At 60.5% G+C, this 12,252-nt stretch overlaps 1 protein-coding gene across 3 annotated transcripts in view; it reads right to left on the reverse strand.

The window, feature by feature from the left end:
* PDZRN3 (PDZ domain containing ring finger 3) overlaps positions 1–12,252 on the reverse strand; it is a 138,322-nt gene that overhangs the window by 15,531 nt on the left and 110,539 nt on the right. For all 3 annotated transcript variants that reach the window (XM_066350616.1, XM_066350615.1, XM_066350617.1), the window contains exon 4: positions 1,094–1,341. In XM_066350616.1, coding sequence (XP_066206713.1) covers positions 1,094–1,158 — 65 coding nt within the window. In that variant the 5' untranslated portion in view covers positions 1,159–1,341. The remainder of the gene's footprint in view (positions 1–1,093; positions 1,342–12,252) is intronic.

Consider the following 12,252-nt stretch of genomic DNA (forward strand, 5'->3'; position numbering starts at 1 on the left):
AAGGCAGCAGAGCTCGGTCAGCGGCTCTGAAGGTGTCAGATGGGGACGCTGAGCTCCCCGGAGGCTGGCGGGGACCCCAACCTTCTGTTCTCAACGGTCAGCACAGCGGTCACCAGGCTCTGGACGCACGGCCCTGGCACGTGGTTTTGGAAGGGCAGGCCATGCTCGAGTGATCGTTCAACCGGGGCTTTCAATGTCCAGCCTGCTGGGCGTTTAGTGCTGGGGATGCAGATGGACGGCAGCCGGGCAGCGTCCAGTGACCACCCCCACACCCCCCGACCCTGCTCCTGCTGACCTCTGACCTTGCAGCCAGATGGGAGAGGTCTGACCTCCCGAGGCCCTGACATTTCTCACGTCGCCCCTGGGGACATGTCAGGTCACATTAACTGGATGTAGGAGGACTCAGGGGTTTCCCTGGTCGGAGGCTGTTGCAGTGATGGGTCACCACAGGAGCGTCCAGAGTGGCCGGAAGGCTCATCGAGAGTGAGGGGCAGTTTGCTCGGCAACGTCAGGTGTTGGACCGACCATACTGGGCGTCGGTCTGCGCACCAGGGGGGTCGGACTCGATGGGGCGGCGCCACCCCGAGGGGCAGGCGGTGAGGGGGTGCGTGTGACGGTGAACGTGGCCTCACAGCTGCTGTCTCCCTGGTGACTGCAGAGCTCACATGTGGCACACGGGTCCCCCCACAGACCCGGGCATGGGACGGGACCCAGGCGAGCAGAGGGCACGGCCTCCGGGGGCTCCTTCCACTCACACGTACTCTGCGTCCCTCACGAGGAGCCACCCGCGCCCCCTCCCGCCGCGACAGCACCCCCCACTGCTGTGCGTGGTGACTGACTTTTATTCTCACACAACTTTTATGACGCTAGTAAGTAATTTTATTCCTAGAATATAATTTGAATAACTCTGCTCCAGGGCTTAGTAATTAATATGTCAGAGCAGTTTTGAGCAGGTTTCAATTTACTGCCTCTATAAACAGTCAAGTTAAAAATGGGCACCTTGGAGGGAAAACCGCTGCTATTTCCCGCCACGTGCAAGCGGCACCCCCGCCTCCGCAGCGCCTGACGGCAGCGAGGTGCGACCGGTACTTACTCCTCGGGCAGCAGGTAGGGCTCCAGGGCGGGCGGGCTGGGCGGGGAGAGCTTGGCCAGGGCCATGATGTGCTCGAAGGTGATGTCGGTCTGGGTGCCCGCGTCCACCAGCTGCGACTCGGACGGAGCCGGGAACACCCTGGCCCGCGGCGTCCGGCGCAGCACCTGCACCACGATGGGCTCCTTGGCCGTCTTGAAAGCCTCCACGGCCTGGTCGTGCGTCGCTCTGGACAGGTCTCTGCCGTTGACCTGCCGCAGTACAGAGGGTGGGGGGAGATTCTGATGAAGTCACACCTGGAGAATCGGTTTCTGTGTGAAAGCAGCTACGGGGACACCCGAGACCCCCCTGCCCCCCCCCCCCCGGCTCCAGCTCCTCGGAACGCCCGGTGGGAGGGGCGCCAGGCGGAAGCCAGTCTGCAGTGGACACTGACCCTCACAGTGGGCAGTCAGCTGCCCCGGGATCTTCAGCACAGTATCCTCACCAGGCCTGAGAGCAGCCCCAGGCCCAGAGCTGTTATCAGGGATAATAGCTCACTAGAAATTAATTACATTAAGCTTTGATGGCGGGTATTTTTCCAGGTTGTATTGGGTGACATTAGTGGAAGTGACAGGAAGCTTCCTTTCTAAATGCATTCCTTTGCCTTTCTTTAAAAAGCCAATTGAAATATTAAGCGAACAACAACACAGGCCACAGGGCGGGTACTGCGAAGGGGCTCACGTTGCCGACGTTTTGGCAGATGTTTGGGGAACAACAGCTCGTCCTGTCGTCATCCCAGTCCTCATCTCCCTCCTCCGACAACATCACGGAGGTGACACGAGGCCATCGTGGTGGCCAGTGGTGGGTGAGACTCAGGACGCTGCGTCCAGCGGACTTTCTAACGGCACCATCAGCACTAACTCAACATGGGCATCTTCAGAACGTACACAGAGGACACAGACGCCAGACCCTCATTTTTAGAAAGTGACTCATTCCCGGCAACATGGACGTCCATCTGCTTAATTTTCCATCCCCGCCCCCCCCCCCCCCCTGCAAAGGAACAGGACGCTGAGGCCCCACAGTCTGGTGATGTCCGATGACTTCCCTGCATGAGCGTCACCAGGCCCCCAGGTATTTGAGTGTCACTTCCTCAGCGGCTGGTTTGCTTTTTAAAGGAAAACAAAGTCACGGAGAAGGAATCTGTGAAGAATACAGATCTTCACAAGTTCCTCAGCTTCTCCAACATTCTCTGCAGAGAAACACCGACACATGCATGTCACCTAACGTAGTGATTTAATCCTAAATTTAAATCCCTTACATAGCACATTCTCCCAATATGCACACTTTTAGTATTTGCTTATAAATGCTAAAACAAACCCTGAGCCCTTCCTGTCCGGCACACACAGTCCAAGCACACCGCCTGTGAAGCTCGTCCTCACTTGGTTTCTCTCTGTCCGTGCAGAACTGACTATTGATTCTGCAGCTCATTTCCTGTTTTCCTCCTAAGACCCCTTCACCGGGCCCCACGGGGACAAGAACTCTCATAAACAACTGTCGGAGGTAAGGAGTAAGAGGTCGGATTCCTTCCTCGTACTGAAGCCCAGATGGATCGTGCAGGTGGGATCATGGATGGTTCGGACTCAGTCCACTTGAGTAATTTACTGACATCACAAGGGAGTCGGGCAGAACAAGATCTCGGGGCTACAAGAGGACTCGAGTGCAGTAAATGTGGGAGAGGCTGACCCACCCCACGCTTCAATCCTCCGCCCTGGAGGGGAGGGGACACCAGCGGTTAACACACAACTGTCTTCACTCTTCCTCCTTTGAGAAAATAGGAAAGGATACAAAGGAATTCTTTCTGGCTTTCCACACCAGCTGACCTTGACCCCCACCCCTGCTCAGAGACCAGAACACGGATGGCGTGGGTGGGAGGCAGGTCAGAAAGCTCCTTGGGTATCTGTGAGGTTCACGCCGAGGCAGAGCTCTCAGCCAAATTCTACACCAGGGGTCGGGAACCTTTCTGGCTGAGAGAGCCATGAGCGCCACGTATTTTAAAATGTAATTCCGTGAGAGCCATACAATGACCCGTGTACGTTATGCATTATCCAATAAAAATTTGGTGTTGTCCCGGAGGACAGCTGTGATTGGCTCCAGCCACCCGCACCCATAAACATGAGCAGTAGGAAATGAATGGATTGTAATACATGAGAATGTTTTATATTTTTAATGTTATTATTTTATTTATTTATTTATTTATTTTTTGTATTTTTCTGAAGCTGGAAACGAGGAGAGACAGTCAGACAGACTCCCGCATGCGCCCGACCGGGATCCACCCAGCACGCCCACCAGGGGCGACGCTCTGCCCACCAGGGGGCGATGCTCTGCCCGCCAGGGGGCGATGCTCTGCCCCTCCGGGGGTCGCTCTGTTGTGACCAGAGCCACTCCAGCGCCTGGGGCAGAAGCCAAGGAGCCATCCCCAGCACCTGGGCCATCTTTGCTCCAATGGAGCCTTGGCTGCGGGAGGGGAAGAGAGAGACAGAGAGGAAGGGGGGGGGGTGGAGAAGCAAATGGGCGCTTCTCCTGTGTGCCCTGGCCGGGAATGGAACCCGGGACTTCTGCACGCCAGGCCGACGCTCTACCACTGAGCCAACCGGCCAGGGCAACGTTATTGTTTTATTTATTAAAGATTTGTCTGCAAGCCAGATGCAGCCATCAAAAGAGCCACATCTGGCTCGCGAGCCATAGGTTCCCGACCCCTGTTCGACATCAACGCGTGACACTAGGAATCCAATAACATAGGGCTTTCCAGTGTGACAGTAACGTGTCCCTGAGGAGATCTGGGTGTGGCCAGCTGACAGCTAGCCATGCTGGTCTTCCACCCTCGACAGTCATCAGGAATGGCTTGTACCAGAGGTGGTCTTACCCACAAAGAACTCAGACACTAAGACATGTCAAATCTCTGCTTTCACTATTCCTACGTAAATACCAGGCCTTTGCCACTGGAATGTACCTGGGTTTTTTCCCAGGTGTCTTCCAGTTGTGTCGAAACGAGAAGCCATCCTAGGAGCCTCTAGTTCTGCCCGCACAAGCAGGTCTTGAAAAGGCCACTGCAGACAGTGTCAGCAAGCACCTTCCTTGTCCCCGCCTCTCCTCTGCCCAGAGCTCTGGTTTCCATTGCTGCCGCCCCCTGGGGAGGCCCTGGGGGGTCTGACCAGCTTCAGCCTCCCTGGGGTCTTGCTCCTGTGCCCAGATTGGTGTAGGCATTGCCCGCGAGGTGCTCGGGCTGGGGCGTGGGAGCCGGACCTGCAGGGAGCTCTGAGGCTCTGCTTCCCCGTCGAGCGGGGGGTCAGGCAGGAGGTCAGGCAGGAGGTCAGGCTCTGTGTGTCGGAGGCACCTGCGTGTGCGGCCTGGACTCAGGGGAGCACCTGGGCCCTGCTGGGAGCTGGACCCCGAGGGTGTCGGCACCCGGAGGACACAGAGCAGAAGGGGAGACCTGAGCTCTCTGACGAGACCACTGCGCATGAGCCAGTCTCATCAGTGATGTGTGTCTTGTGCTTTAGGCCTATCTCTCTCTCTCTCTCTCTTTGTATTTTTCTGAAGCTGGAAACGGGGAGAGACAGTCAGACAGACTCTCACATGCGCCCGATTGGGATCCACGCGGCACGCCCACCAGGGGCGACGCTCTGCCCACCAGGGGGTGATGCTCTGCCCATCCTGGGCGTCGCCATGTTGCGACCAGAGCCACTCTAGCGCCTGAGGCAGAGGCCAAGGAGCCATCCCCAGCGCCCGGGCCATCTCCGCTCCAATGGAGCCTCGGCTGCGGGAGGGGAAGAGAGAGACAGAGAGGAAGGGGGGGATGGAGAAGCAAATGGGCGCTTCTCCTATGTGCCCTGGCCGGGAATCGAACCCGGGTCCCCTGCACGCCAGACCGACGCTCTACTGCTGAGCCAACCAGCCAGGGCTCTCTCTTTTTTTAAAAAAATAAGTGAGAGGCAGGGAGGCAGAGACAGACTCCTGCATGTGTGCCAACTGGGATCCACCCATTAAGCCCCCTACCACAGATGCTCTGCCCATCTGGAGCCACTGCTATGTTGATCAGCAACCAAGCTATTTCAGCACCTGAGGTGAGGCCATGGAGCCATCCTCAGTTCTGGGGCCCAGCTGCAGAAGGGGAAGAGAGTGAGAGAGGGAGATGGGGAGGGAAGAAGCAGATGGGCGCTTCTCCTGTGTGCCCTGACTAGGAATTAAACCTGGGACGTCTACATGCTGTGCCAATGCTCTACCACTGAGCCAACCAGCCAGGGCTACTTCAGGCCATTTAACTGGGATGTTAACTACCAGCAGCCCACACATAGATGGTGACATTGGGCAGAACAGATTCTTACTTGTCCTGGGGACAGCCTTCCACTAACAGTCACGGAAAGTGCCTCTCGGACTTGGAGTGCATCTCAACCGGGCCTTTTCCAGAGAGTGATGGTCAGCACGGCTCTCACTGCCTGCACGCCGGACCCTGAGTGCGTGTTTCCATGGCGCCTGAAGAATGAACCAAGGACCCGCCTGGGTGGGTCTCGGCGAGCAGGGTCGCGGGCAAACAGCCGGGAGGCTCTCTGAACTGCCCCAGCGGGCGTCATGAAGAGAGCGGAGGCAGCGTCAGCCCCGGCACCCACGCTGAGGCCGCAGCAAAGCGAACCACGGTGAAACCAAGGGAGGCCGGGAACTCGGGCCGACTGTGATGCCCTCCCCTCCCACACCAGACCCCCACCAGGGCCGAGTCCTCAGAAACGCACTTCTGACTGTTGTGCCTGGGGGGACAACGTCGGCAGCCCAGCGCCACCTGTGTGATCACCTCGCCCAGGTCAGACAGGCCCCCACAGCCCAGTGCCGCCTGTGTGATCACCTCGCGCGGGTCAGACAGGCCCCCACAGCCCAGCGCCTCCTGTGTGATCACCTCGCCCGGGTCAGACAGGCCCCCACAGCCCAGTGCCGCCTGTGTGATCACCTCGCCCAGGTCAGACAGGCCCCCACAGCCCAGTGCCGCCTGTGTGATCACCTCGCCCAGGTCAGACAGGCCCCCACAGCCCAGTGCCTCCTGTGCCATCACCTCACCTGGGTCAGACAGGCCCCCACAGCCCAGTGCCTCCTGTGCCATCACCTCACCCGGGTCAGACAGGCCCCCACAGCCCAGCGCCTCCTGTGTGATCACCTCACCTGGGTCAGACAGGCCCCCACAGCCCAGTGCCGCCTGTGCCATCACCTCGCCCAGGTCAGACAGGCCCCCACAGCCCAGCGCCTCCTGTGTGATCACCTCACCTGGGTCAGACAGGCTCCCACAGCCCAGCGCCTCCTGTGTGATCACCTCACCCGGGTCAGACAGGCCCCCACAGCCCAGTGCCTCCTGTGCCATCACCTCACCTGGGTCAGACAGGCCCCCACAGCCCAGTGCCTCCTGTGCCATCACCTCACCCGGGTCAGACAGGCCCCCACAGCCCAGTGCCTCCTGTGCCATCACCTCACCTGGGTCAGACAGGCCCCCACAGCCCAGTGCCTCCTGTGCCATCACCTCGCCCGGGTCAGACAGGCTCCCACAGCCCAGCGCCTCCTGTGTGATCACCTCACCTGGGTCAGACAGGCCCCCACAGCCCAGGGGACCTCCTGGCTCACAGCTCAGTGAGGGCACAGGGACCCCCACGCTGGCATCCCGACTCTGGGCTTTCCGCAGTTTTTGCCGAGTCTCACTTTCCTCGCCGACGACAGAAATGCAGCTGAACTGTCAGGAGTAGGATCACGTTTAATGAGATGATCCACAGACACTGCCCAACAGGCAGACAATAAGTCACTAAGAAACCCGAGCTAATGGGGCTCCTACACCAGGACGCCCATGTTCCCAGAGGGAGATAACCTGTGCACCACAGAGCAGAAGGCAGCCTGGCTCGCTGCCCGCAGAGACGCCGTGCCCGTCTCGCACCCCCGCCACCCACGCCCGCAGAGACGCCGTGCCCGTCTCGCGCCCCCCCCCCCACCCACAGAGATGCCGTGCCCGTCTCGCGCCCCCACCACCCACACCCACAGCGACACTGCTTGAATTTCTAGGGATTCTTCAAGGGCCGCGGCCGACGGACTGCACAGGCTTGAGGCCACACGAGCTTCCTGACAAGGTGTTTTCGGGATCGTTACATTCTCCCGACAGAGGAGACGTGGCAGCCGTTGACTAACCTCGCCGCTCCATTTGTGGGACCAAATTTGTTTTAAATTACCTCGTGCGCATAACACTTATCACTCTGCCGTCTCGGAATCGCCTCGCTGAGACTCGGCGTGGAGATGACTCACGCCGTCCGCCGCGGAGAATGACAGCCTCTCCTCCTGGGACCAACGCTGCGTCTGCGTGATGGGAACGGCAGCGGCGATGGCTGCAATCACGGACAAATGCTCACCGGGGACCGCTGGCCCGGTCAAATTAAATATCATTAACTCGCCCAATTGAGCAGATCGCTTTTACAACCGTTTAAGCGGCTCTGCAACCAAGGAAATGGGATGTTTTGGAGCAAGAAGTGCTGATTGCAAACTTTATTATAAATAAATGCTTAAGTTATTCACCTAAGGCTCAGACTGGTCCTCCTGGACGCAGGTGCAATCATGGTGGCAGTTCAATCAGGTGCCTCTGGCAAACACTGCAGCATTGCTGACTGACACCAAGGGACTTGACGGAGGTCCTTTAGCGTAAGGTCCCCCCCACAGGACAATTATGCCGAGGGTGTGGGATGACTCCCTCAGCTCCCGTTTAAGCTGCAGTAATGTGCTCGCTGCTCCCGGCATGAGGCGTGGGTGACTGCCTTTTCCACAGTGCTTAGGATGAACACAGAGCAAAGGGGTCTGTCCATCTGGGGGCCACTGTCACTGACAAACCACCTGTCCACCCTTCAGTCACTCACTCATCCAGAAAGGATTTACTGTGTTTACTTAGACCTGCTCCCCCTGGCTGAGGGCATGTCACCTGAGAGACTTTCCAGGTCCAAAGTGAAGCCACAGCTCGGTGACGCCCGGAGACAAAGTCGGACGGAAACCACCAGAGCAGCGTCTGCTCTTGGGCGGGGGTGGCGGACTGCCCTCAGTGCTCGCAGGAGGGAGAACGGCGCCTGGGACCCAGAGGAGGCGGGGGTAGCGGCTGCCCTCAGCACTCGCCAGAGGGAGAACGGCGCCTGGGACCCAGAGGAGGTGGGGGTGGCGGCTGCCCTCAGTGCTCGCAGGAGGGAGAACGGCGCCTGGGACCCAGAGGAGGCGGGGGTAGCGGCTGCCCTCAGTGCTCGCCACTGTCCACGCAAAGCCCACTGCCGGTAACTTACGTATCACCTTTCAGAATGGGAGCCCGCAAACCTTGCCAAGTTCTCTATGATGTAAATGCAAGCAGTTTAGGATATTGGAAAAGATGGTCTGTACTCTCTCCAAATTAAAAAAATATGCCTCTTTTTCCTGGGAAGACATTTGGTTTCAGAGGATCGGCATCTACGGTCAGCTCTATTTCTATCACTACTACTTCTAGACTCAGCATGAAGGCCTAAGGCAAGTCAAACTTCAGCCTGCGATCGATTATGCCCCCGGATAAAACCTAACGTTTATAAGCTTCATTTAATTAAATGCAGGAGCAGGGATTTCATTCTGTAAAATGTCACACCTATGTTTTCACACCAATTAAAACTTAGATTCCATTGGAAGCAACAGACAATAATAAACCATAGACTGAAAAGTAAAAGTTTAAAAAACATATTTAAGAAGTTTGTTGGTTCTTAGAGAGAGAGGAGAGGAGAGAGAGGGAGAGAGAACACCACCCTGTTGGTGCACTGGCCGCACACTCACCGGGGGACTCGGGCACGCGCGCTGACTGGGGATCGAACCTGCAGCCTCGAGTACCAGGAAGATTCTCCAACCAACGGAGGCTCCAGCAGGGGCCAATGAGAGGTTTTAAGCCCTGGCTTAGGTTGGACTAAAAATATTCTTGGGGTGCCTTCACCCAGATGTCAACACGGTCGCTCCTGACCCCCCCCCAGGAGAACAGACAGCTGTTCCAGGACAGGACCCCCCGAGAGAATCCCAGGACACGGGCGAGGCTGACCCTCCCACAGAGGGTCCCCCCACAGAGACGGCTGCGTCAGAGGGTAAGGGAGGCGGTCAGACCGTGACTCCACGGCCCGGTCCTGGCCGGCTGCACCATGGGAACACGTGTCCCCTGAGCCTCTGCTTCCTCCTTGGAGGAAAGAGAGCCCAGGGGGACCCCAGCACCCCCGGCACTGAGGGTCAATTTGTGAGAGCCCCTACTCTGCTTTCAAACCACAGGGACTGCGGGGCAATTGTGGGTTCTGCCTCTGGGCACCTGAACGAGATGCAGCAGGGGGAGGGTCAGCAGGGGGAGGGTCAGCAAGTGGAGGAGGGTCAGCAAGTGGAGGAGAGTCAGCAGGTGGAGGCTCAGCAGGGGGAGGGTCAGCAGGTAGAGGGTCATCAGGGGGAGGGTCAGCAAGTGGAGGGTCAGCAGGGGGAGGGTCAGCAGGGGAGGAGGGTCAGCAGGGGGAGGGTCAGCAGGGGGAGGGTCAGCAGGGGGAAGGTCAGCAAGGGGAGGGTCAGCAAGTGGAGGAGGGTCAGCAAGTGGAGGAGGGTCAGCAGGGGGAGGGTCAGCAGGGGGAAGGTCAGCAGGGGGAGGGTCAGCAGGGGGAGGGTCAGCAGGGGAGGGTCAACAAGTGGAGGAGGGTCATCAGGGGGAGGGTCAGCAGGGGGAGGGTCATCAGGGGGAGGGGTAGCAGGGGGAGGGGCAGCAAGTGGAGGAGGGTCAGCAAGTGGAGGAGGGTCAGCAGGGGGAAGGTCAGCAGGGGGAGGGTCAGCAGGGGGAGGGGCAGCAAGTGGAGGAGGGTCAGCAGGGGGGAGGGTCAGCAGGGGGAAGGTCAGCAGGGGGAGGGTCAGCAGGGGGAGGGGCAGCAAGTGGAGGAGGGTCAGCAGGGGGAGGGTCAGCAGGGGGAAGGTCAGCAGGGGAGGGTCAGCAGGGGGAGGGTCAGCAGGGGGAAGGTCAGCAAGTGGAGGAGGGTCAGCAGGGGGAGGGTCAGCAGGGGGAGGGTCAGCAGGTGGGGGTCAGCAGGGGAGGGTCAGCAGGGGAGGGTCAGCAGGGGAGGGTCAGCAGGTGGGGGTCAGCAGGGGGAGGGTCAGCAGGGGAGGGTCAGCAGGTGGGGGTCAGCAGGGGGAGGGTCAGCAGGTAGAGGGTCAGCAGGGAGCAGCACACGGACCAGGCAGGCCGGTGGACCGGGCTCACCGGCAGCGCCCAGTCGAGGTGAACCCTGACCAGGGCACTCGGCAGGGTGCTGAGCCTCCTGGTTCAGGTCCTCTCACAAGCGGTTCTGCTGGCCCCGAGCCCAGCGTGGTCTCACCAGTGGGGAGCTGAGGCCCAGCTCCACCCGCTGTGGAGAGAGACTCGGGCCCGTTAGAATGGACAGGCTGGTGATGCCCCGTGACCCAGGGGCGGGCAGAGCCTGCAGAGCACAGCCAGTGCCTGTCCGGTCAGGGAGCGTGGGGGGCTCGGGCTTGAGTTAAACAACAGAGATCTTCCCCACCCAGAGCTGCAGCTGCCTCGGTGCCCGGGCTGTGAATCCACTCCAGCCCCGCTCGCTGCTGAAGGAGCCTCCAACCCTCTGACCTGAGCAAGCGGATGGGAGGTTGCAGAGCCCGCTGCTGAAGGAGCCTCCAACCCTCTGACCTGAGCAAGCGGATGGGAGGTTGCAGAGCCCGCTGCTGAAGGAGCCTCCAACCCTCTGACCTGAGCAAGCGGACGGGAGGTTGCAGAGCCCGCTGCGGAAGGAGCCTCCAGCCCTCTGACCAGGGGCTGAGCAAGCGGACGGGAGGTTGCAGAGCCCGCTGCTGAAGGAGCCTCCAGCCCTCTGACCAGGGGCTGAGCAAGCGGACAGGATGCTGCAGAGCCTGCTGCTGAAGGAGCCTCCAGCCCTCTGACCAGGGGGCTGAGCAAGCGGACAGGATGCTGCAGAGCCCGCTGCGGAAGGAGCCTCCAGCCCTCTGACCAGGGGCTGAGCAAGCGGACGGGAGGTTGCAGAGCCCGCTGCGGAAGGAGCCTCCAGCCCTCTGACCAGGGGCTGAGCAAGCGGACGGGAGGTTGCAGAGCCCGCTGCGGAAGGAGCCTCCAGCCCTCTGACCAGGGGCTGAGCAAGCGGACGGGAGGTTGCAGAGCCCGCTGCGGAAGGAGCCTCCAGCCCTCTGACCAGGGGCTGAGCAAGCGGACGGGAGGTTGCAGAGCCCGCTGCGGAAGGAGCCTCCAGCCCTCTGACCAGGGGCTGAGCAAGCGGACGGGAGGCTGCAGAGCCCGCTGCTGAAGGAGCCTCCAGCCCCTCTGACCAGGGGCTGAGCAAGCGGACGGGAGGTTGCAGAGCCCGCTGCGGAAGGAGCCTCCAGCCCTCTGACCAGGGGCTGAGCAAGCGGACGGGAGGTTGCAGAGCCCGCTGCGGAAGGAGCCTCCAGCCCTCTGACCAGGGGCTGAGCAAGCGGACGGGAGGCTGCAGAGCCCGCTGCTGAAGGAGCCTCCAGCCCTCTGACCAGGGGGCTGAGCAAGCGGACGGGAGGCTGCAGAGCCCGCTGCTGAAGGAGCCTCCAGCCCCTCTGACCAGGGGCTGAGCAAGCGGACGGGAGGTTGCAGAGCCCGCTGCGGAAGGAGCCTCCAGCCCTCTGACCAGGGGCTGAGCAAGCGGACGGGAGGTTGCAGAGCCCGCTGCTGAAGGAGCCTCCAGCCCTCTGACCAGGGGCTGAGCAAGCGGACGGGAGGTTGCAGAGCCCGCTGCGGAAGGAGCCTCCAGCCCTCTGACCAGGGGCTGAGCAAGCGGACAGGAGGCTGCAGAGCCCGCTGCTGAAGGAGCCTCCAGCCCTCTGACCAGGGGCTGAGCAAGCGGACGGGAGGCTGCAGAGCCCGCTGCTGAAGGAGCCTCCAGCCCTCTGACCAGGGGCTGAGCAAGCGGACGGGAGGCTGCAGAGCCCGCTGCTGAAGGAGCCTCCAGCCCTCTGACCAGGGGCTGAGCAAGCGGACGGGGAGCTGCAGAACCCGCTGTGAAGTTGTATCCTACCAGCCCTCTGACCAGGGGGCTGAGCAAGCGGACGGGAGGCTGCAGAGCCCGTCCTCCCAGCTGACCAGTCACAGCGCCTGGACA

Source organism: Saccopteryx leptura, chromosome 10, assembly GCF_036850995.1.
Source record: "Saccopteryx leptura isolate mSacLep1 chromosome 10, mSacLep1_pri_phased_curated, whole genome shotgun sequence".
NCBI classification, from domain to species: Eukaryota; Metazoa; Chordata; class Mammalia; order Chiroptera; family Emballonuridae; genus Saccopteryx; species Saccopteryx leptura.